At 52.3% G+C, this 19,978-nt stretch overlaps 1 protein-coding gene across 5 annotated transcripts in view; it reads left to right on the top strand.

Moving 5' to 3' along the window:
- The window catches only part of ADGRD1 (adhesion G protein-coupled receptor D1), a 171,753-nt gene that overhangs the window by 126,795 nt on the left and 24,980 nt on the right, over positions 1-19,978 (top strand). For all 5 annotated transcript variants that reach the window (XM_032244483.1, XM_032244487.1, XM_032244485.1 and 2 more), the window contains 3 exons: positions 10,448-10,551; positions 10,903-11,014; positions 13,780-13,933. In XM_032244483.1, the coding sequence (XP_032100374.1) occupies positions 10,448-10,551; positions 10,903-11,014; positions 13,780-13,933 (370 nt within the window). The remainder of the gene's footprint in view (positions 1-10,447; positions 10,552-10,902; positions 11,015-13,779; positions 13,934-19,978) is intronic.

The raw sequence follows: 19,978 nt of genomic DNA on the forward strand, positions 1-19,978 counted from the left end.
GACAGAACACAGTGAGCCATGAGTATGAGGTCCCTGGGACTGTCTTGGCTCTGAAGACCCCATGAGAGTGGAGTGGAAAAGGCCTGGCTACTATACCTAGGGGCTGCAGCTGTCTCAGCATGAAGCATTCTAAGTTCATGGCCACAGTCTCCTTTCATTCACTCTGTAAAGAAGGTTTGGTCCTGTAGCTGTGGGCGCTGAGGTGGGGTGGCCTGTTGCCCTGTGTATGGGGGTGGGGGGAACTGTATAGGCTGGAGGGGCTGAGGAGAGGCCCCTCCACCCCCCCACCCCTCTAGTTCTGGAGGCAGAAGAGGGCCCTGCCTTGCCCAGGAGTAACAAGGAAGTTGGTTTGTTCAGCCCCCAACTCCCTCCCCAATCCCCGAGAAATGCCACGGTCACCAGTGTCTTCCCCCAAGTGGGGAGGGCATCTTTCCTCATTGCCATCCTTGTAGAGACCCAGAAAATTGTCACCACCCCTCCTGGTTTCCCGGCCTGTGCAGTTCTTCCAGAAGGGGAGGACAGTAGGCAGAGCCTGCCGGGTCCTTCTACATGGCCTCCTTACCATTCCTGTCCACCAGCAAGCCCTCCAGGTGCACAGGCGTGTGCCCTTCCTACCCCTCCTCATGGGCAAGTTTTCCTGGACCCTGTCTTAGCTGCTGAGAGCGGGGCTGGGGTGGGAGCTGGGAGCTCAAAGCCTTGACTTGGGAAGGTGCAGGGCCATGTGTCCTTCACCCCCTCCCATCTCCCGCCTTGCTCACCCCTCCCATGGCCTCTTCAGTCTCCCTCCAGATGCCTCCCCTGCAGCCCCCAGGGCCTTCCCCTGTACCTTGTGGCCTGTGCCTCTCTGAGTGGGGTGCTGGGTGAGCCCTGGGAGCAGGGGTGCCACCTGTCACCCCCATCTTTCCCTTCAGTCCTCCTGGCTCTCAGGCCGCTGGTCACCTAGGACATTGGGAAATGGACCCAGGAGGTGAAACCTGCCCTTCAGGATGGAGCAGCGGCCAGGAGCTGCCCAACTCAGCTTTGCTGTCCGCTCAGCCCAGCCCTGCCTGGCCACATCGCAGTCCTGGGAGCCCGGAGATGTAGGTTCAGGGTTCTGAGGGTTCTAGCCCTGCCCCTCTTGACAAATTCAATTGCCCTTGCCTCCTCCAACCAGACCCAGGCTGCTCCCTTCAGAGGAGAAGTAGGCGTTGCTTCATCTACTCCCTGATGTTCCTAAAGAGGTGTCTGTGCTGCACTTGAGCTGCTCTGCAGAGGGAGCAGCAGCCTCGGGGGTGGTGCTGTCTTGGGGGATCTTCTTTTGGGGCTGCCCTCAGAATTGGGGTCTCATTCTGTGAAGCTGGGGGCGTCCCGGGTAGCCAGGACCGGGGACATGGTTGGGGGTCAGGCTGGAGGTTCCAGAGGCAGATGGGCGCACAACCCGGCCCCACGGGACAGCCTGGCTGGGGGAGGGGTCGCTTTGAGGGGCAGCTGTGGGCTGCAAGCCTGCGGTCATTGATTGATGTCTGAAGCAGCCAGGTTTCTGGTCACATGTTTTTTGTCATGAGTGTGCTGAATCCTAGGAATTAGAGGGGATGTGGGGCCATCTTTGAGAAGCTGCCAGCCCCTGTGTTAGGAGTGGGGACAGGAGCTCAAGGGATCTTTCTGAGATGCAGAGGAAGCTGGGGTGTCAGGAGACAGAGGGGTTCTGCAGGTTGAATTGTTTGTAAAGATGATACATGCATGTGGGAAAATGCACGAACACAGAAGGCAGAGAGTGGAAACTGATGGTCACAGCCTCTGTTCCTGCCTCCCAGCCCTGTCCAGAGCAGCGGCTTAGGGTCACGGCCACCGTTCCTGCTTCCTGGCCCTGCCAGAGCAGCAGCCTAGACACCTGCTCGCTTTTCTGTCGTTCCAGAGTCGCCAAGCTGGGGCCTGCTTTGCTCTTTGTTTTTTGTTTGTTTTTTAAATTTTCTGTACCTCAATGGACGCAAACCTATTTGTTCTTTAAACAAAGGGTAGCAAAGTATAAAGACTGCTCCCTTTATTTTTATTTATTATTTACTCATTGTAGAGACAGGGTTGCATGCTGTAGCCCAGGCTAGAATGCAGTGGCACCACCTTGGCTCACTGCAGCCTCGACCTCCTGGGCTCCAGGATCCTCCTACCTCAGCCTCCGAAGTAGCTGGGACCATAGGTGTGCACCACCATGCCTGGCAAGATGGCACAATTTAAAAACTGTATCCATATATCTTGGAGGTTGCTCCTTCTCGGGCACACAGACCCACATCTCCCGTGTTAACCACTGCGTAGTTCCCCTGTGGGTGGACACTGAGGTGATGCTGCAATGACCGGCAACCTGCGCACGTGTCAGCCTCCGTCTGTGAGTCTGTGCGGCCAGGTTCCCGTGGGGCACTGCCCGTCGGTTTTACATCATCACAGCTGTTTACAGCAGCCCTTGTTTGGGGCACAGCGGGGACTCCGCTGAGTTCCCGGTTGTGTTGGGTCCTGGTTCTGCTCTCAGATCTACCTGCCCCCTGCTGCCTGGCTCAGCCTCCCAGGGCCGACCACTGGGCCGAGTCCAAGGTCTGTCACTTGGGGTGGCAATGGGAGGGGAGGAGGCCCAGCAGTTCTCTGTCGCCGCTATAGGTGGCTTTTCTGGCAGCCGATGCCTCTGCTGTAGCTGTAGTCCCTGCTGGACAGTCTGTGGCTCTGGCTTCCAATGGGGGATTTGTGGGGTGGCTCATTCCTGGGCCACCTCACTACCTCTGTGAGGTCTTCCTTCTCTCCCCTCCCCAGGGTGAACAATTCCCAGAGTCAAATGTGTCACTCTTTGAAAGACTGGAGTGGTTTCTGTTTTCCCATCTGGCCCCAGACTGATACACAAGTTGTGTGGCCAGGGGAGGCAGCAGGACCCCCCAGGATTCCTGGTCTGGAAAACAAGGGGGCAATGGTCCCCTCAGCTGACTCCTTCAACAAGGTAACTGTGGCCTGAGGCAGGCAAGTCGCAGCATCTATTCAAATACACAGCAGCCCACCTGGGTCCTTGGGGAAGAAGTCCTGCCCGTGGCCAGTCCCCCCTGCCAAGCCCGCAGCACCCCTCAAGTGGCCAAGAAGCTCATTTCCACCTGTCACCAACAGTTGGTTCATTTCCGTCAGTGGATGTGAAATGTGCCACCAACTGGACCTGGCCCGGGGGAGGCTGGCTGCGTGCTGCCAGCACATGCTACGGCTGCCTACGGCCAGGACCACTGCCAAACCAGGGATGCCTGGAGTCACAGATCCGCCAGGGCCCGGCTGCCCTGCTGCCCGGGAGCCAAGGGTGGGAGTATGGCTCAGTCAGGGGCCAAGGGCTGCCCTGAAGGAGGCAGGCCCTGTGAGAGCCTGGATGCCAGCCAGAGAGACCAGAGACAGGCAGGAATCGTCCTTGTCCGGACAGGTGGGCGTCGACAGTGGGGAAGCAGATGCTGGTTTGAGGACTGGTGTGGGACGGGGAGTGCTCACGGTGGGGGGTAGTGGGGGTGGACCCAGTCCTGGGCCCTCCTCTCGGGCTGTGGAACCCATCCCCCAGTCGTCCTGCTCTCTGCTCTACGCTTGGCTTCCTGCCAAGTCCAACCAAGGAGAGATGGTGCTGCAGGGTGGCCAAAGCGGCCAGCCTACTGCCTGGGCCCCTGCTGGCATGGGCATCCCCCTGTGGCTCCAGCCCCTACATGCAGACCACCTCCCCAAAGCCTCACCTGGGCAGGCTGGTCTGGTTCCAGTGCCTGCTGGTGGCCCGGCCGTGGCTCTGTGGCTATCCCCTCTCCCGCTGTCCTCCCGTGGTGGCTGCCGTCTGGGCTGCCTCACTGTCTTCTCTTGGCTTTTTCAGGGCTTCCCTCACCTTTGTAACCAGCTTCCCATGTCCAGTCCCCTCTGTGGAGCTACCGGGGAGGCTCTTGCTTTCCCATGATGAAGGGAGAGGGTGGATGGAGGAGGGTCAGAGGCACGGGCTGGGGCTGGAACGTGTGGGGCCTCGGAAGCCATGGTAGGGAAGCGGGGTTTGAGTCTGAGCCTCAGGCATCTTGGAGGGGGTGAACCTCGAGGGATGAGGCTCCCGTGTGCAGTGGAGCCCACACCAGGAGGGACTTGGTGGAGGATGGGGATGGTGCTGTGGGGAGACCTAGGAGATCAAGGCAGAGGCTCTGGAAATCAGAAAGAGGATTGGGACAGATGGCCTTGTGGCTGAGAAGCCAGCAGGACTCGGAGGTGGGTGCTCCAAGGGAGAGGGAAGGGCCGGGGTCAGGGCCTTGCTCAGATCATGGCCGTGTGAGGGCCAGCATTCCTCTGTCCCTCTGTGGTCACCTCCGCCACTGCCCCTGTGCGTTTCCATCACAACCTCATCAACATGACACAGGAGGCTTACGTATTTATTCACGCATTTACACATCCACATCTTTGTTCATTACCCGCTTCCCCACTGCGATGAGACCTCCATGCCTGGTGCAGAGTCGGTGCTGAATACATGCTTGCTGCTGAGACAGGGAAGCAGGGGTCAGCCCTAGCACCGCTTCTCACCAGCTATATGGTGGTGGGCAGTCACTTACCGGGGCTGCCTCAGCGTCTTCATCTGTAAAGGGAAACCACGCTGTCCACTCGCGGGCTTGCTGTGAGGATTCCAGGCCTTCAAGTAGCAGGTGCCCAATAAAGGCAGTCCCTCCTGTCTTTCCCAGCCACTCTTCTGTGATTCTCCATGATGCCTAGATTTTGCCAGATCCTCTGTCGGGCCCTGGGGATTCAGTTAAACAAGGCAGTTGACCTGTCTTCATGGAACTGACCATCAGAGCTCACGTCACTCCGGTCTAGAAGGCTGTCTCCCGTCCTGTCTGTCAGGTTTCTGCCCCAGTGTTGAGGCCTGTGTGGAGCCCTCTCCCTCCTAACACCCACTCAGTGTTTCTCTCCCCCTCCTCCAGATCACCCTTCCAATTTCCTAAGGCCTTTTGCAGGTCATGGTGGAGTTATGTTTAACACAGGTTGCAGGGCTAAGTAATACAGTAACAATACAATAACAGATCCGTGGCTGAATGTGTGTTACAACTAGAAAGTCCCTGTAGTAAAGAGAAGGGAGCGAGCTATTGGAATCACCTAGATTGTCTGTCACCTTCCGCCCAGTCCGCTCTGTGGACTTGAAAGCTGCGTTGAAGCAGAGGTTTGCAGACCCTGACATCTACATACAGTGTCTTCTTGACCCCTCCTGAAGTCTGCCTCAGGATTAGTCAAAGCACTGTGTGTAAGAATAACGTATGAGGTTACACACATATGTCGTGGAGACTCCAGTTTACGGGGATCTCAGGAGTTTTCAAAGTCCTTTTGATCCTCTATCATTTTTACTTGTGGGCTCACCTTATAACTCAAGCACCATGTAAAATGTGATCCTCCAATATATCTGGCCTTATGTTATTTAAACTCATTTCAAAATTGCCTGGTCAGGCTCTTAGGTCTGTTCAAGTAAGGAGCTGTATGCCCTTCCTTTCAGTGTTCTACATCGTGCCTGGCATGATGCCGGCTTTGGGTGGGGTTGATAAAAGTACATGATGAAGAGACTTGATTGATGGTGGGATTGGTTCATGGTGGGGTTGGCTCATAGTGGGGTTGGTTGATGGTAAGGTTGGTTCATGGTGGGGTTGGTTGATGGTAGGTTGGTTGATGGTAAGGTCGGTTGATGGTGGGGTCGGTTGATGGTGGGGTCAGTTGATGGTGGGGTTGGTTGATGGTAAGGTTGGTTCATGGTGGGGTCGGTTGATGGTGGGGTCGGTTGATGGTAAGGTCGGTTGATGGTGGGGTCAGTTGATGGTGGGGTTGGTTCATGGTAGGGTTGGTTCATGGTGGGGTTGGTTCATGGTGGGGTTGGTTGATGGTAGGTTGGTTGATGGTAAGGTTGGTTGAAGATAGGGTTGATTGATGGTAGGTTGGTTGAGGATAGGGTTGGCTGAAGGTAGGGTTGGTTGATGATGGGTTTGATTGATAATCAGGTTGGTTGATAGGTTGGTTTATGATGCATTTGGTTAATGGGTTGGTTAATGATCAGATTAGTTGATAGTGGATTGGCTGAAGGTCAGTTTATGATGAGTTTGGTTGATGATGGGTCTATTGATGGTAGAGTTGGTTGATAGTGGATTACTTGAAGGTAAGGTTGATTGATGGTGGGTTTGGCTGATGGTGGAGTTGGCTGGTAGATTGGTTGATGATGGGTTGGTTATGGTAAGGGCAGTTCACAGTCAGCTTGGTTGATGGCCAGATTGGTTGATGGTGTCCTGCTTGAATATAATGTTGGCTGATGGTAGGCTTAGTTAATGGTAAGGTTGATTGATGATGGATTGGTTGATGGTGGGTTGATTGATAACGGGTTGGTTGATGGTGGATTGGTTGATGATGGGTGTGGCTAGTTGATGATAAGGTTGATTGATAATATGGTTGGAAGGCCTAAGGCATAAATGGGTAGGTGTGGGTCTGAGGCTAGGGATGGACTCCCATTGGTCAGAAACTCCCAGTAGAATGGGTGGCCCAGTTGGAGATTAAGACGTTATGAGAGTTGGCTGACTAACTGCAGCCCAGTGTGCAGCGGACTGGCATGCCACCCACTGGAACCTTGCTGCAGCTGCAAATAGATGAGGTTCAGCTTTATTTTCTCCATTTAAAAGAAGTTAATCAGCGATAGAGATTTAGGAAGTTTCTCTGTTGAACCAGTGGCAGAGTCAGATGCCTCCCCTGATGCCTTCAGCAAATCCTCTGGTTACCATTGTACCCAGGAGTGCTCACTGCTATCCTGAGAGCTGCGGGTGACGAGGTAGGAAAACTCCCCTAAGTGGACTGCACCCTCGGGACTTGCCACGTCCCTGGGGGAGAGATGATGCCCCGTGAAATGCAGCTGTGGCGTCCAAGAGTGATATGCATCCCTCTGGTGGGACGTGAGGTGACTGGGGTAGTACAGAGAAGATCGGGGTGGGGAGGAGCCAGGGCCTCGTGGGGTGGAGGCCTGTGTGGGGTGCATCTCTTGGGGGGCTTCCCAGAGCAGTGGGCCAGGCAGGCTTTTGGACACCACTGCTTTCCTTCACTAGCAGTGTTTCCATCGATTTTTTGTTTGTTTGTTTTTTGAGATGGAGTCTGGCTCTGTTGCCCAGGCTGGAGTGCAGTGGCATGATCTCAGCTCACTGCAATCTCTGCCTTCCGGGTTCAAGCGATTCTCCTACCTCAGCCTCCTGAGTAGCTGGGATTACAGGTGTACGCCACCACACCTGGAAAAATTTTGTATTTTTACTAGAGACAGGGCTTCACTATGTTGGCCCGGCTGGTCTCGAACTCCTGACCTCAGGTAATCGGCCCACCTTGGCCTTCCGAAGTGCTGGGATTACACTTGTGAGCCACTGCACCAACCAATGGAGGTTGGTTTTTAACTGATTCAGTTTGGTTACTGCTGCAGAGCTGGACATTCGTTTCCAAGAACCATTCACTCTGCTGAGGCCGAAAACTCTTGTAACTGACCCTTCCTTCCTTCTCTAGGCAGAGATCAATGTGAGAGACGACAAGACTTTGCAATTGTGTTAGAGACAGCAAAGAAAGATTGCACATCCAGTATGATGTCAACGTTTCCTGTATTTGGTTTTATTCTCAGTTTATTTGGTTTTATTTTTAGTTTCTGAAAAATCTCACTTCCTCTAAAATAGCACCTCTTAAACCACATCTCTGCTGTTGTCATTGGGTCTTTTTCCTTCCTCCTCCAAAGAGTTTAAGAAATGCCAAGTTAAACATAGCTAAACAGGGTGGTTTTTTTAACCTGCAGAATCCTCAGAACTCTTAAACGGCTTTATATTCATCCAAAAAGTCTTTTAAGGGGTGCAGAGAAAGGAGCTTTTCCCGAACTTGCCTGAAACCAGAAACATCATTTCTTGGAAGATTTACTAACAATGTCATGCAGGAACTGGAGTGTCACACAGGAAGTGTGGGGAATGTGGCCCGGAACTTAGTTCCCTTCACCTGCTGGGGCTATGCAATTAATCGGAGCAGCTCTTGGCCCGTCCAGCTGCAGATGGAGACAGTTGTTTCCGTTATGGGAATGCTGCGGTGGGAATGCACGGCAGCGCCCGCCTTTTGAGGAACTTGTTTTGCCAAACATGCTCCGGAGGTGACTGATGAGTGCCTTCCCCTCGCACGGGGCCCCTTCTGCTGGCAGAAGACACCTGTGACCTCAGCTCCCACCTGATGGAGCAGAGAGGGGCAGCACTGGGCAGCCTCAGGCCCCGGGGAGGCCTCTGTTCACACGCAGCGTTCCAGGTGCCCGGGGTGTTACCAGGCAGGGAGCGGGACTGAGCTCTGGGCAGAGTTGGTGCGAGTTCACCCAAGTCTCCACCCTGAGCTCCTCAAGTCCAGTGCAGGAGAGCCCTTGAGGGCCGGAGGAAGCCGAGACAGAGGCGCACACCCCGGCATGTCGCCGTGCCTGCTGCAGGGAAGCCTGCGGGCGTGGCTGTGATTCCCAGGGTACAGAGGTCGACAGCCTGACCATCTTCTCAGATCTAGGAGGCCAGGCCCAGGAATTGAAGGAAAAAGGTTTATCCGTGGGAGAAGGAACAGTGGAATCTCCTACCTCTAACTGGATGATTCTACAATAACCAGAATCACAAACAAGAAACCGCAGCCATTCTCCCAAGGGGCCAGGGGGCCACGTTCCTTAAAAGTCCCCTCTCATCCTCAGGGACGCTGGTGGGCTCCCCTGTGACTGCCCCTCCTCTCTCACTGGGGTGTTGTGAACCTGAAAAGGGGATTTTTCTCTCTCTCTGGTCCTGGTCACACAGTGCCCACCTTTCCCGTGATAGCCATGACGTCCGCAAAGCGGGACGTCCAGCCCCAGGGAAATCTGAGCTTGTGCATAGGTCTTTGGCTGCCAAGGCCTGAGCCAGCATTCAGCAGAGGTGGCTCTGCCCAGCCCTCAGCCTCTCCGCCTTGTCCCTGAGCCCAAGAGCAGAGAGCCCCTCCAGGGAAGTGCTGCCAGTGTCATGGCAGCAGCTGTTTCACTCCTAATGGGGGCTAGGCCGAGGCCCTGACTCCCTCAAGCCCTGGACCCTGGAGAGGATACCAGGGTCTGCAGGGTGAAAATGAGCTCCTTCTAGAGGGGGAGGCACAGGCTGCAGGAACCGGGCTGCTCCCACCCCAGCCCCACGCAGCCAGGAATCTAGCATGTCTGTAGCCCCCCAGGCGTAAGCTCATGCCACTGTGAATCACAGCTGAAGGCAGTGCCCACTGAGTGTTTGGGCCTCCCACGGCCCCCTAGTCCAGGCTGCCTCCTGTGGTCCAGTGCACTGCCCGCCTCGCCCTGAGCCGGGGCCTCCTGGGCCTGCAGCGTCTCCACCGTTGCCAATAGCTCCTTACGCACTCAGAGTGACCTCCTTTTTTCCTTTGTCCTGGTGATCAGGGAGAAGGCATTTAGGCTCCCCTTACCCTCATGCCACAGGAGGAAGCTAGAGGCAGGGGTCTCGGAGGTTGGGGGTACATGGGTCTAGGGTCTCTGCCAGATGAGGACAGCATGATGCTGGCTTCAGGCTTCAGCTGGGCCTCTGACAAGAGCCATGGACACAGGAGGAAGCACGTGGCGGCCTCCTGCACTTGAGCAGCTGGGAGTCTACCTTTCCAGGCCTGTGGCTTAGGAGCTTGGAACCTCCTGGAGCCCAGGGTCACATGTGTCTGAGCTTGAGTACCCGAATCCAGAGCTGAGGGAGCGCTGTCTGGATTGTGCAGTGGGTGAACGGTGGCTTCAGTCCCATCCTTAGTGGCTCTGTGCCCGTGTAATCCCCAGGTGTGTTCTGCTCTGCGTCATTCCCACAAGGTATTGGGACCCAGCAGACGTGGGTGCTGGTGTCACCAACCACGTCCATTTAGAGGGCTTTCCTGAGGCCACAGTGTGCATGCGGCAGCTGCTGTGTGGGGACTGGGGGGTCGGCCTTGGGCAGGAGCGGTAGCCAGCTCTTCCCTAGCTGCTCCATCACTTTATGTTTGCAGATTCATGGAGTCCTTGCGGCCACTGTGGGAGTGGAGAGGCGTCATCGTTTTCATTTCACATCCATGTGTCTGTGTCACGTGATTGTCATCCAGGACGTGGCCCAGCTGGGACTTGAACTGGGAGGTCTGGCTCGGGGGCTGACTCTCCCTCTGCAGCCCTGTGTGTTGCATGTAGACAGGAGGCTCAGCGCCTGGAGACTATGGCTGAGGGAACTGAGTTATCTATAGGGACCCTCGGGCACGGGGCGCGTGCGCTGCCAGGGCTGCAGCCCCAGCACTGGCCTCTGTCCGTGGCAGCAGTGGACATTTGGGCTGAGCAACAGGGCTTGGTGGTCAGCACCATGTCCAAAGGGTACCAGCCGTGCACCTGCCTGGGCCCTCTGCAGCCTCAGGTTCTGATGGAGTGGCTGGGCCCCTGCTGACACCTCTGCTTCGTTCCCTGCAGCTCGCACGCGGACACCAGGTGGCGCTGTCGTCCATCAGCTACGTGGGCTGCTCCTTGTCCGTGCTCTGCCTGGTGGCCACGCTGGTCACCTTTGCTGTACTGTCGTGAGTCCCCTTCTCTGATCCGTCCGGCAACCCCTTGGCCCCTGCCTACACTCCAGATCGCAAGATGGAAGAGACAGGGGAGAGGGGAGGGGCTGTGGAAGTGGGAGCGCCAGGCTTAGCTAAGCTGCCACGGCCCAGGGTCAGACTGTGTAGGGCTGGATAGGCGTGGAAGGAGCTGGGATCAGATCCAAGAGCAACAGGGAGCCATTGAAGGTCCACAACAGGCAGTGACAGCAACTCCTCCGGCTGCTCTTGTAGGAATGGATGCAGAGACTTTGTGGGGGCAGGGAGCCCAGTCTGGGGGACTGGGTCAGCGCAGGGCCCAGCCTCATACCCTGTCTCTGTCCTCAGCTCCGTGAGCACCATCAGGAACCAGCGCTACCACATCCACGCCAACCTGTCCTTCGCAGTGCTGGTGGCCCAGGTCCTGCTGCTCATCAGCTTCCAGCTCGAGCCGGGCACAGTGAGTGGACGCAGCTCCTTGTTCCTGTGCTGTCCATCCCCTGCCTCCTCAGATGTCACCGGGTGGCACCTTCTCCTGCTAGCTAGCTTTTTCCACTCAAAATTCAGACCCTGTCTCCCCAGACAGCCAGGGCTGTGGTTTTTAGGGGAAGCAGAGACCGTGACATGCACGAGCTTGTTCCTGTGTGGCACGCCAGCCTCAGGGGTAAAGCTGCCATCGCCGCCACCCACTCACACTGCTTAGCACCAGCTATGTGCGATGCACTGTGACAAGGCCTTGCATTTGGGAAGCCATATCACCCTCTCACCAGCCTGTCTTCCTCCCGACCTGCAGATAGATGAGCTTGTGCATAGGACTTACAGGCCTTGGCCAAGCTGATGGCCTGCTGTGGGCAGACCTGGACTCTTGTTGTCAACTGCAGACTGTGCCCTTCATCAGGTGCTCGGCAGCAAACAGCTGTGCCACCTTTGCTCAGCAAAGTGGACTTGCAGACCTAGATGCCACCTTTCCCTGCCCTTTGCATGGAGTGGGGGTTCTCTGGGGCCCTAGGAAGTCTTAGACCTCACAGAAGGCAAAGAGCGGGGGTTCTCTAGAGTGACCCGGCAGCAGGGTGACGTGGGCTTGTAAGCCAGCTGATGAAAGAGAAAACAGGGCTTCCCGCTCCATGTCTGGGAGGGAAAAGGGAGTTGGTTCTGGCAGAAGCCCTTAAGAACCCAGCAGGATAAGCCTGTGGTCTTAGGGCACAGTCAGGACTGACCAACAGAAGATGAATGCTTTATCTTTGTCTAGCGGGTCAGCAGAGCCTCTCCTCCTCATTGTCCAGCAGAGCCCTTTGTCCCCGTGCATGTCCTGGGGCTACTGCCTACGGACAGACCTGCCTTCCTCTGGCAGCAGGCACCTCCCTCACAGGGCACCCCAACTCAGACTTGGGAGCATCCGAGAAGTTCCCGGATGCACTGTGTAATGGAAAAGGGCTCTGGTTGGGTTCTGAGTGATATGCTTATAGAGTAAACCTTTGTGGCAGATGGGAGGGGTGTGCACTGGCCTCATGCTCTCCTGCTGGACGCTTCTCAGGCTCTGGTGTGAACCATCACCGGGGATTCCTTACACTGCAGATTTTGGTTCAGGAGCTCTGGGTGGGTCTCAGGATGCTGATGCTGCCTGTCTTAAGTCCACACTGGGGGTGAGGTCCCACTGCATGCTGGCAGCAGGAGGGGAGGCAGGTCTGCAGCAGCTCCAGGTGTTCATAATCCCAGCTCGTGGCCCCAGGAGCCTGGGAGTGCATCTTTCCTCCAGAACCCTGTGTCTAAATCCCAGGGCAGGGCTCTGATTGGTCCCACTCTCCCAGAGACCGGTGTTTAAATCCCAGAGAAGGGCTATGATTGGTCCCTGTCTCCCAGAGACCTGTGTCTAAATCCCAGAGAAGGGCTATGATTGGTTCCTCTCTCCCAGAGACCTGTGTCTAAATCCCAGAAAAGGGCTCTGGTTGGGTTCTGAGTGATATGCTTATAGAGTAAACCTTTATGGCAGATGGGAGAGGATGACTGTAATGGTTGGTCCCACCAGAGCCTCTGGGGTAGGGAGGGGCTGCTCTCCAAGGTAAAGGGGCAGCTGGTCCTGGAGGACACATGGCCAGGGGTTGCTGAGCCAACAAAAATAATAGGTATGTCTTATTTTGTATCTAGATATAACAGATGGTGATGACAAGAAACACATTTAGTGGCTTATACATTCCTTCTCTGAGAACTAACTGACTTGGGCACATCTGAATGACAGAACTTGGAGCACCAGTAGAGCTGGGTTGTCCCGGGTTCCACCAGAATTCCTGTGCCCCCAACCCAGGCACAGGAATTCTGGTGGAACGCGAGCCAGGCAAAAGGAGATGGCCGCAGGCCTGGGGACACCTCAGCCCTCTGCTTGGACATTCATCCTGGCTCCCACGTTCCTCAGCACAGGCACGTGGTTCCTTCCTGGGCTCCAGTTCCCTGGACCTTTTATCTAGAGTTAACAGACATGCCCTGGGTATTCCCAGCACCTGGACTCACAGGGAGCAGAGGGGTGGAGCCCCAGGAGGATCTGAGGCTGCGCTGTGCAGGGCCTGCCTCTCTCCATCCTGGGTACCGGGGGCTTCCAGGCCACAGGTGAGGAGTGGAGAGGTTCCCAAGGCCCTGCCTCTCTGTCCCTGAGCCCTATTGAGAAGGGAAGCCTGCGGAGCAGCAGGGTTGCCTCTGCCCCTTTCAGTTCTGGGTAACTACAGCTTGGAAGCCGCAGTCAATTTAGTTAGAACTAAAAAAGTCCCACCATCTAATGCTCAGCCACATGGGGCAGGCTCCACACCTCACTGAGAGCCACGTGGCTTCCAAAGTTCTGTGCTCCAGTCCTCATGAGGGGAGGGAAACTCTTCCATAGTCCCCTCCTTAACCACAGAATCCAACGTGATTGGACCAGGTGAGTCATGTGCTCATCCCTGAGCCAATCCTGTTGCAAAGAATAGATAGTTTTGCTGATTGATTGGGCCTGAGTCCTGTGCCCTCTCTTGAACCAATCACCATACCTGGGGACAGCATGGTGCTGTGATTTGCTAGCCCTGAGTCATGTGCTGCACCCAAATCCCTGGGCCTGACCAACAGGAAGAGATCCTGGGAAGAAATGTGGTCACTTGACCAGAAGACCACTCAGGACATGGATACTGGGTGGCTGGGACCAAAGCCACACCCATGGCCCACCCCATGGCTGTCTCACCTCCCACCTCTGGTTAATCCTAGATTCCCTGCCGGGTGATGGCCGTGCTTCTACACTACTTCTTCCTGAGTGCCTTCGCATGGATGCTGGTGGAGGGGCTGCATCTCTACAGCATGGTGATCAAGGTCTTCGGGTCGGAGGACAGCAAGCACCGTTACTACTATGGGATGGGATGGGGTAGGTGGGGCAGGGCAGGTGGGATCGTGGGGCAGGAGGGATAGGTGGGGGTGGGGCAGGTAGGACAGGATGAGACAGGTGGAAGTGGGGACCGAAGGGGCAGGTGGGGATGGGGAGAGGTGGGAATGGGGTTTGATAGAATGGGATAGGAAAAGATGTGCTTTCATCTTCATATTATCCTTCTTGGTGCTTCCTACAGACACAGATAGGAGGGAGACGCCACTGACTGATCAAAGGCAAAAATTCCACATCACTTGGAAATACTTCCAACATTCCTGACTTGATTTATCAATTTTGGTGATCTTTTCAAAGAACTAACTTTTGGTTTTATTGATTTTCTTTTATGTTTTTCTGTTGTGTATTTCTTTAATTTCTGTTTTAATCTTACTTCCTTTCTTCTGTGTATTTTAGCTTTAGTTTCTTCTTTTCCAGTGTGTTGAAGTGAAAGTTGAGGTTACTGAGTTGAGATCTTCTTTTTTAATATAGGCATGTATAGTTAAAGATTTCCCTCTACCCCACTGCTTTAGCTGCATCCTGTATGTTTTGTGTCTTCATTTTAAATTCATCTCAAATTATTTTCAAATTTAGTTTTTGATTTTTATTTGACACATTGATTGTGTTGTTTTATTTCTACATATTTGTGAGTTTCTCACTTTTTTCTACTATTGGTGTCTAATTTTATTTCATTGTGGAAACATAACATTTTTTGTATGATTTCAGTCCTTTTAAATATATTAAGGTTTGTTTTATGCCTTTGTAAGTATCTATCCTGGAAAATGTTCCCTATGCCCTTGGGAAGAGTGTGTATTCTGCTGTTGGATGGGGTGGTGTGCAGATATCTGCTAGGCCTGAGTTGGTTTATAGTGTTGTTCAAGTCTTCTGTTTCCTCGTCGATCTTTTTTCTAGTTTTCTGTTACTGAAGTTGTGTTGTCTATTTCTCCCTTCCATCTGTTGGCTCTGTTTCCTGTCGCTTGGGGTTCTGTTTTTAGGTACACGTATGTTTACATTTACGTCTTTCTGATGAGGTGACCCTTTTGTATTTATGACATATCTCTTCATCGCTGGTATTCGTTCTTGTTTAAAGTCCGTTTGTCCCATGTGGTAGTGGAGCCGCTCCAGCTTTGTTGCAGCTGCTGTTTGCAGAGTGTACATATTTGCCATCCTTTTGCTTTCCACCTGTTCGTATCTTTGAATCTAAGGTGTGTCTCCTGTAAACAGAATACAATTTTAAAATTGTCTGGCAATTTCTGCCTTTTGGCTGGGTCAGTTAATGTTTTCACCTGTAATGTTATGATAGATACGGTGGATTTGTATCAACAGTTTTTCTCCTTGTCTACTATCTGTTTTGTTTCTCTGGTCTTCCTTTACTTCTTTCTTTTGAATTAAGTGAATATTTCCTGGTGTAACACTTTAATTCTCTGAACGGTTTTTTTTTTTTTACTTTTTGGGTTATCTTCTTAATGATTGACCTAATGCTTACTATATTCCTCTTAGAATATTAAAATCTATATAACCATTACTTTAATCTCATATCTTTTAAAGAAACCGAGATTAAAAAGGAGAGCAAGTACATATTTAGAGTTTGTTATATTAACATCCTTATTTACTATTTCTGGTTCTCTTTATTTTTTCCTGTGAATTTGACTTACCATCTGGCATTGTTGCTTGCTGTGTGTATATATGTTTCTGTGTGTGTTGAGATTACTTTTTGGGGTCATTTGCTTTCAGCCTGGAGAACTTTCTTTGTTATTTCTTGTAAGGCACGTCTGCTAGCAACAGATTCAGTTGTTTATCTGGAAATGTCTTTATTTCGCCTTCATTTTTAAAAAGTGGTTTTTCTAGGTATAAGATTCTCTTTGCTTTTAGTTCTTTGATGATGTCACCTCACTGCCTTCCGGCTCTATTGTTTCTCATAATAAGTCAAAACCTAATTTTACTGGGGTCCCTCGTATTTGAAGAATTATTTTTCTTTTGATTTTTTCAAGGCCTTCTCTTTGTATTTGTCTCTCAGCACTTTAGCTCTGATGTGTCTGGGTGTGTATCTCATTGTGTTTACCCATTTTTTTCTTTTTGAGACAGGGTCTCAGTCACCCAGGGTGGAGTGCAGTGGCACCATCTCGGCTCACTGCAACCTCCACCTCCCGGGCTCAAGCAATGCTTCCACTTCAGCCTCTTGAGTAGCTGGGCTCACAGGTACAAGCCACAACGCCTGGCTAATTTTTGTATTTTTGTAGAGTCAGAGTTTCTCCATGTTGCCCAGGCTGGTCCTAAACTTGTGGGCACAAGCAATCCACCCACTTCAGCCTCCCAAAGGGCTGGGATTATGGGCATGAGCCACTATGCCTGGCCTACTTTTTGGTGTTTATTGAGCTTCTTAGATCTGTAGATTAATACTTTTCAGCAAATTTGGGAAAATTTCAGCCGTTATTTATTGAAGTTCTTTTTACGTTCCTTTCTCCCTCTCCTCTCCTCTAATATTCCCCTTACGAATAGGTTGGTGCTTAATGCTGCTCCACATTTCTCTGAGGCTCTATTGATTTTTCTTCAGTCCTTTTTCTCTTTGTTCTTCAAATCGCATAATCTTTCTCCATCTCTTCAAGTTCACTGATTCTTCTGCCAGTTTGGATCTATTTTGGAACCCCTCTAGTGGATTTTTAAAATTTCAATTATTAGACTTTTCAACTTTTTTTTTTTTAATTTGATCTCTTTATTGCTATTCTGTATTTGATGAGACTTGGTCATTATGCATTTCCCTTTACCTTTTCAATGATAGTTTCATTTAGTTCTTTGAATATATTTATAATGATTGCTTTGAAGTCTTTTTTGTTGTTGTTGAATATGACAACTGAGCCTTCTCACAGGCAGTTTCTGTTACCCGTTTTTTTCCCATGTGTCACACTCCCTGGTTTCTTTGTGTATCTGGTAGTGTTTTGTTGAAGACTCACTGTCTTAGATGATACATTGTAGCCACCTTGATACTGATGCCTTCCTTCCATGACTGGGCCTTGCTTGCTTGTGTGTATGTTTAGTACCTTGGCTGGACTATTTAGCAAAGTCCGCCTCCTTGGTATGACGGTGAGTCCTCTGACCACACGCCCCAGAGGGCAGTCGTAGGCGTGTGCAGTCGCCCTGGGATGACAGCGGTTTAGCAGGGTTCTGTTGGTCCCGTCCCATGGCCTCTCTAACACCATCTGTTAGGTTCCACTCATTGCCAGCCTACGACTCTGTTTTCAACAACAGCTTGGGCACACACTGCTCCACAGCTTAATTTAATTAAATCCAGGACCCTTTGTAGGGGTGTTTTTGAGGCCAGTCTTGAGGTTTGTTCTGACCCCAGGAAGGCTCTCCTTAGCTGTCTCTTCCCTGGCTCTCTCCGGTAAGGCAGCTGGAATACAGTTTATCCCGGTATTGTCATGGAGCCACCAGCCTCCTCTTCATTCCCTCCTGCAAAGGCTCCGTTCTTTCCCAGACTACCGTTAGGCTTGAACTTCTCCACTCTGTTTCAAATCAGTTCCCATGGGGAGCACTTTGGAGTTCTCTATTCTAATGGGTAGCTTGCTTTCCTGGGAAGAATTCCTGAGGCACTGCTCTGGAGTTGGGGGCAGGGACAGTGGCTCACTTCTTGTGGAGTGACATGTTTGCCTGTCATGCAGGGCACTGGGTAGGGGAGGTAGCTTCAAATCTTCAGAGCTTGTCTCTCCCAGTGCAGAACCCCTGCCCTATGAGTCAGCAGAGACGAGGGCAGTGAGGCCCCAGTGTTCTGAGCTGCCACACTTGGACAGGCGCTGGGTACTGTGAGTTGGAGGAGGAGGGAGTCCCGGCCGTTCAGCTGCTTTTACCTGGAGTAGAGCTTCTATCGCACAGCTGGAGGGGAATGAGAAATGCAGGCAGCCTTCCCGGCCTCCCCCAGCCTGGGGAGGTGCTGTAGCCCTGGACTGGGAGCTGGAGGGAGCAGAGCCCTGTCTTTTTGCCCACACCTACTTGGAGTGGAGCCTCTCTCACACCGAGCTGGGCAGGGAAGCAGGTTTTGGCCGAAGTGCCACAGACTTAGTCTTCTTAACAAGATTTAGTAGATTTTCTTGAGCAAATTTTTCTTAATTTACTGTATACCCTTAGGAAAATGTACAGACTTCACATGATTATGTTTTTTAAAACCGTTTCTTTTTCAGTGATAGCTGTCTCACTGGGGAGGGTCTACTGAGAGACTTGTGCTGTCCTTCTGGAAGTCAGCTCCTAAGTGACAGGGCTTCTTTCTGAGCTTTGCCCTTGCCCATCCCGGAGAGTCCCAGTGAGCATGGCGGCACTGGGCCAGGCTGCACATTGACACCTCACTTTCTTGCAATGCTTGTGAAACACTGACCAGATGTGAGGCACCTGCTACTTGTTTCACATACATTTAATTTTCACAGTCCTCATTATGCAGGTAGCAGGCAAACAAGCTTACTTTGTGCTTTGAGTTGGCAAATGTAATTTACTTGAGGATTAAGTGGAGTTAAACTGTGCTCCCCTTGTGGCTCCCTGGGGAGACTGAAGAGGGCACATGGGCAGCCACCTCCAGACTGCTGCTGGCCACACAGTGATCTCCCTAGTCACCACGATGTCCTGTGTCTCACCTCACTGCTCACGCTGCATCATCAGGTGGATGCTTTTCCTATGTTGGTCCTGAGGCCAGTGTCCTCTGCCCTCCCTCCAGGTCACACGTGACCTGCTTCTTCCGGCCTCCATGATGCCCCAGAGAGTTGCTCCCTCTGACAGTTTCTGATATGTGGCAGGATAGTAGCAGGATATGTGGCCAACCATCTATAGTTTACTATAGTTTCTTTATGGATACAGTCATGTAACTTAGAGGCATATGTGCATGTGTGCGTGCACACACAACCACTCTCCATAAGCCATAGCAAAGATGGTTGGGGCCAACAAAAAGTATCTGTAGGATTTGTTGCTAGAGTGAGAGGAATCTACTGAGTGGAGCTGTCTGTGTCGCTGATAGGATGGGGTTGGGGCGTGCGTGACTGAAAGTGAATCTAAGCTGAATCAACCTAGCCTGGAAGGACATTTGATTTGATCTGCACAATGCTGGAGAGAAAAAATGAATTGTTTGCCAACGTTTTCAGATTGAGGGATTTTACACGAGCTTGCAAAGTTCTTTTGAAAAATGAGGAGATGTAGCACCCTGAGTTCGTATTCTCCTTGACAACAGTGGCTGGAACTGTGGTTTCTGCTACCCATGCGGCCCCAGTAGGAGACTGAGCTTGTAGCCCCTGACACAGCTCTCTGCAAATGGAGCACCGGCTGGCTCTGTGAGTCCTGCAACCTCCATCTATCTCCCTGTCAGCTTTCCCTTAATTAATTTCATCAGGAGCTCAGGAACTGTGTCTTTCATTCCAAAAGGGGTGGAGCTGGCTATGAGCCAAAGTTGCAGGGTCTGAAAGTAGTTAGGCTTTCTCGACCTTCAGTTTTTAATTAAGGAGCTGGAGGCCCACTCAGAGCATGGTGGGGGGAGCCCCTGGGAGAGTGGCTTCTTCCTGCAGATTTCACCCTGGCCTTACTCTAGTTCTCAAGCAGTATTATTTTTGGAAACCCAGAGACTGTTCTGAAGCTGGCGGGGCAGGTGGGAGGCATCACATCCACACCTTACCTTGTGGTGTTGCTGACTGCCAGACTTGTGCTAGGAACTATGGAGGTAGGGGCAGATAACCTCTGTCCTCAAGGAGCCCACAAGGAAGCCAGGAGAGCAGAGGGACAAGCATTGGGAGTTTATACATCACTGAGGCAGACAGGAAACTCTGATCACAAACTCAGAGGTGAAGGAGGTGTAACTCGTTTTATTTTTCTTTATTGCTTAGTTTCTTTTGTGAGCTCCTATTCCTCAAGAGCAAAACTGAATCTTAGTTAATTCTGGGTCCCACCTTTCTCTGAAGCGGCAAGTTCATTCCAGGGAGATTGCATGATGCCAGGATCATAGGAAGGGTGTCAGTCAGGGTGGGCTGGCAATGCTGCGGTAACAAGCAGCTTCTATCCGTCCTTGATTTTAAAGAGCAAACG

Source organism: Sapajus apella, unplaced genomic scaffold (assembly GCF_009761245.1).
Source record: "Sapajus apella isolate SASKATOON/1434 unplaced genomic scaffold, GSC_monkey_1.0 scaffold2, whole genome shotgun sequence".
In the NCBI taxonomy this organism is placed as follows: Eukaryota; Metazoa; Chordata; class Mammalia; order Primates; family Cebidae; genus Sapajus; species Sapajus apella.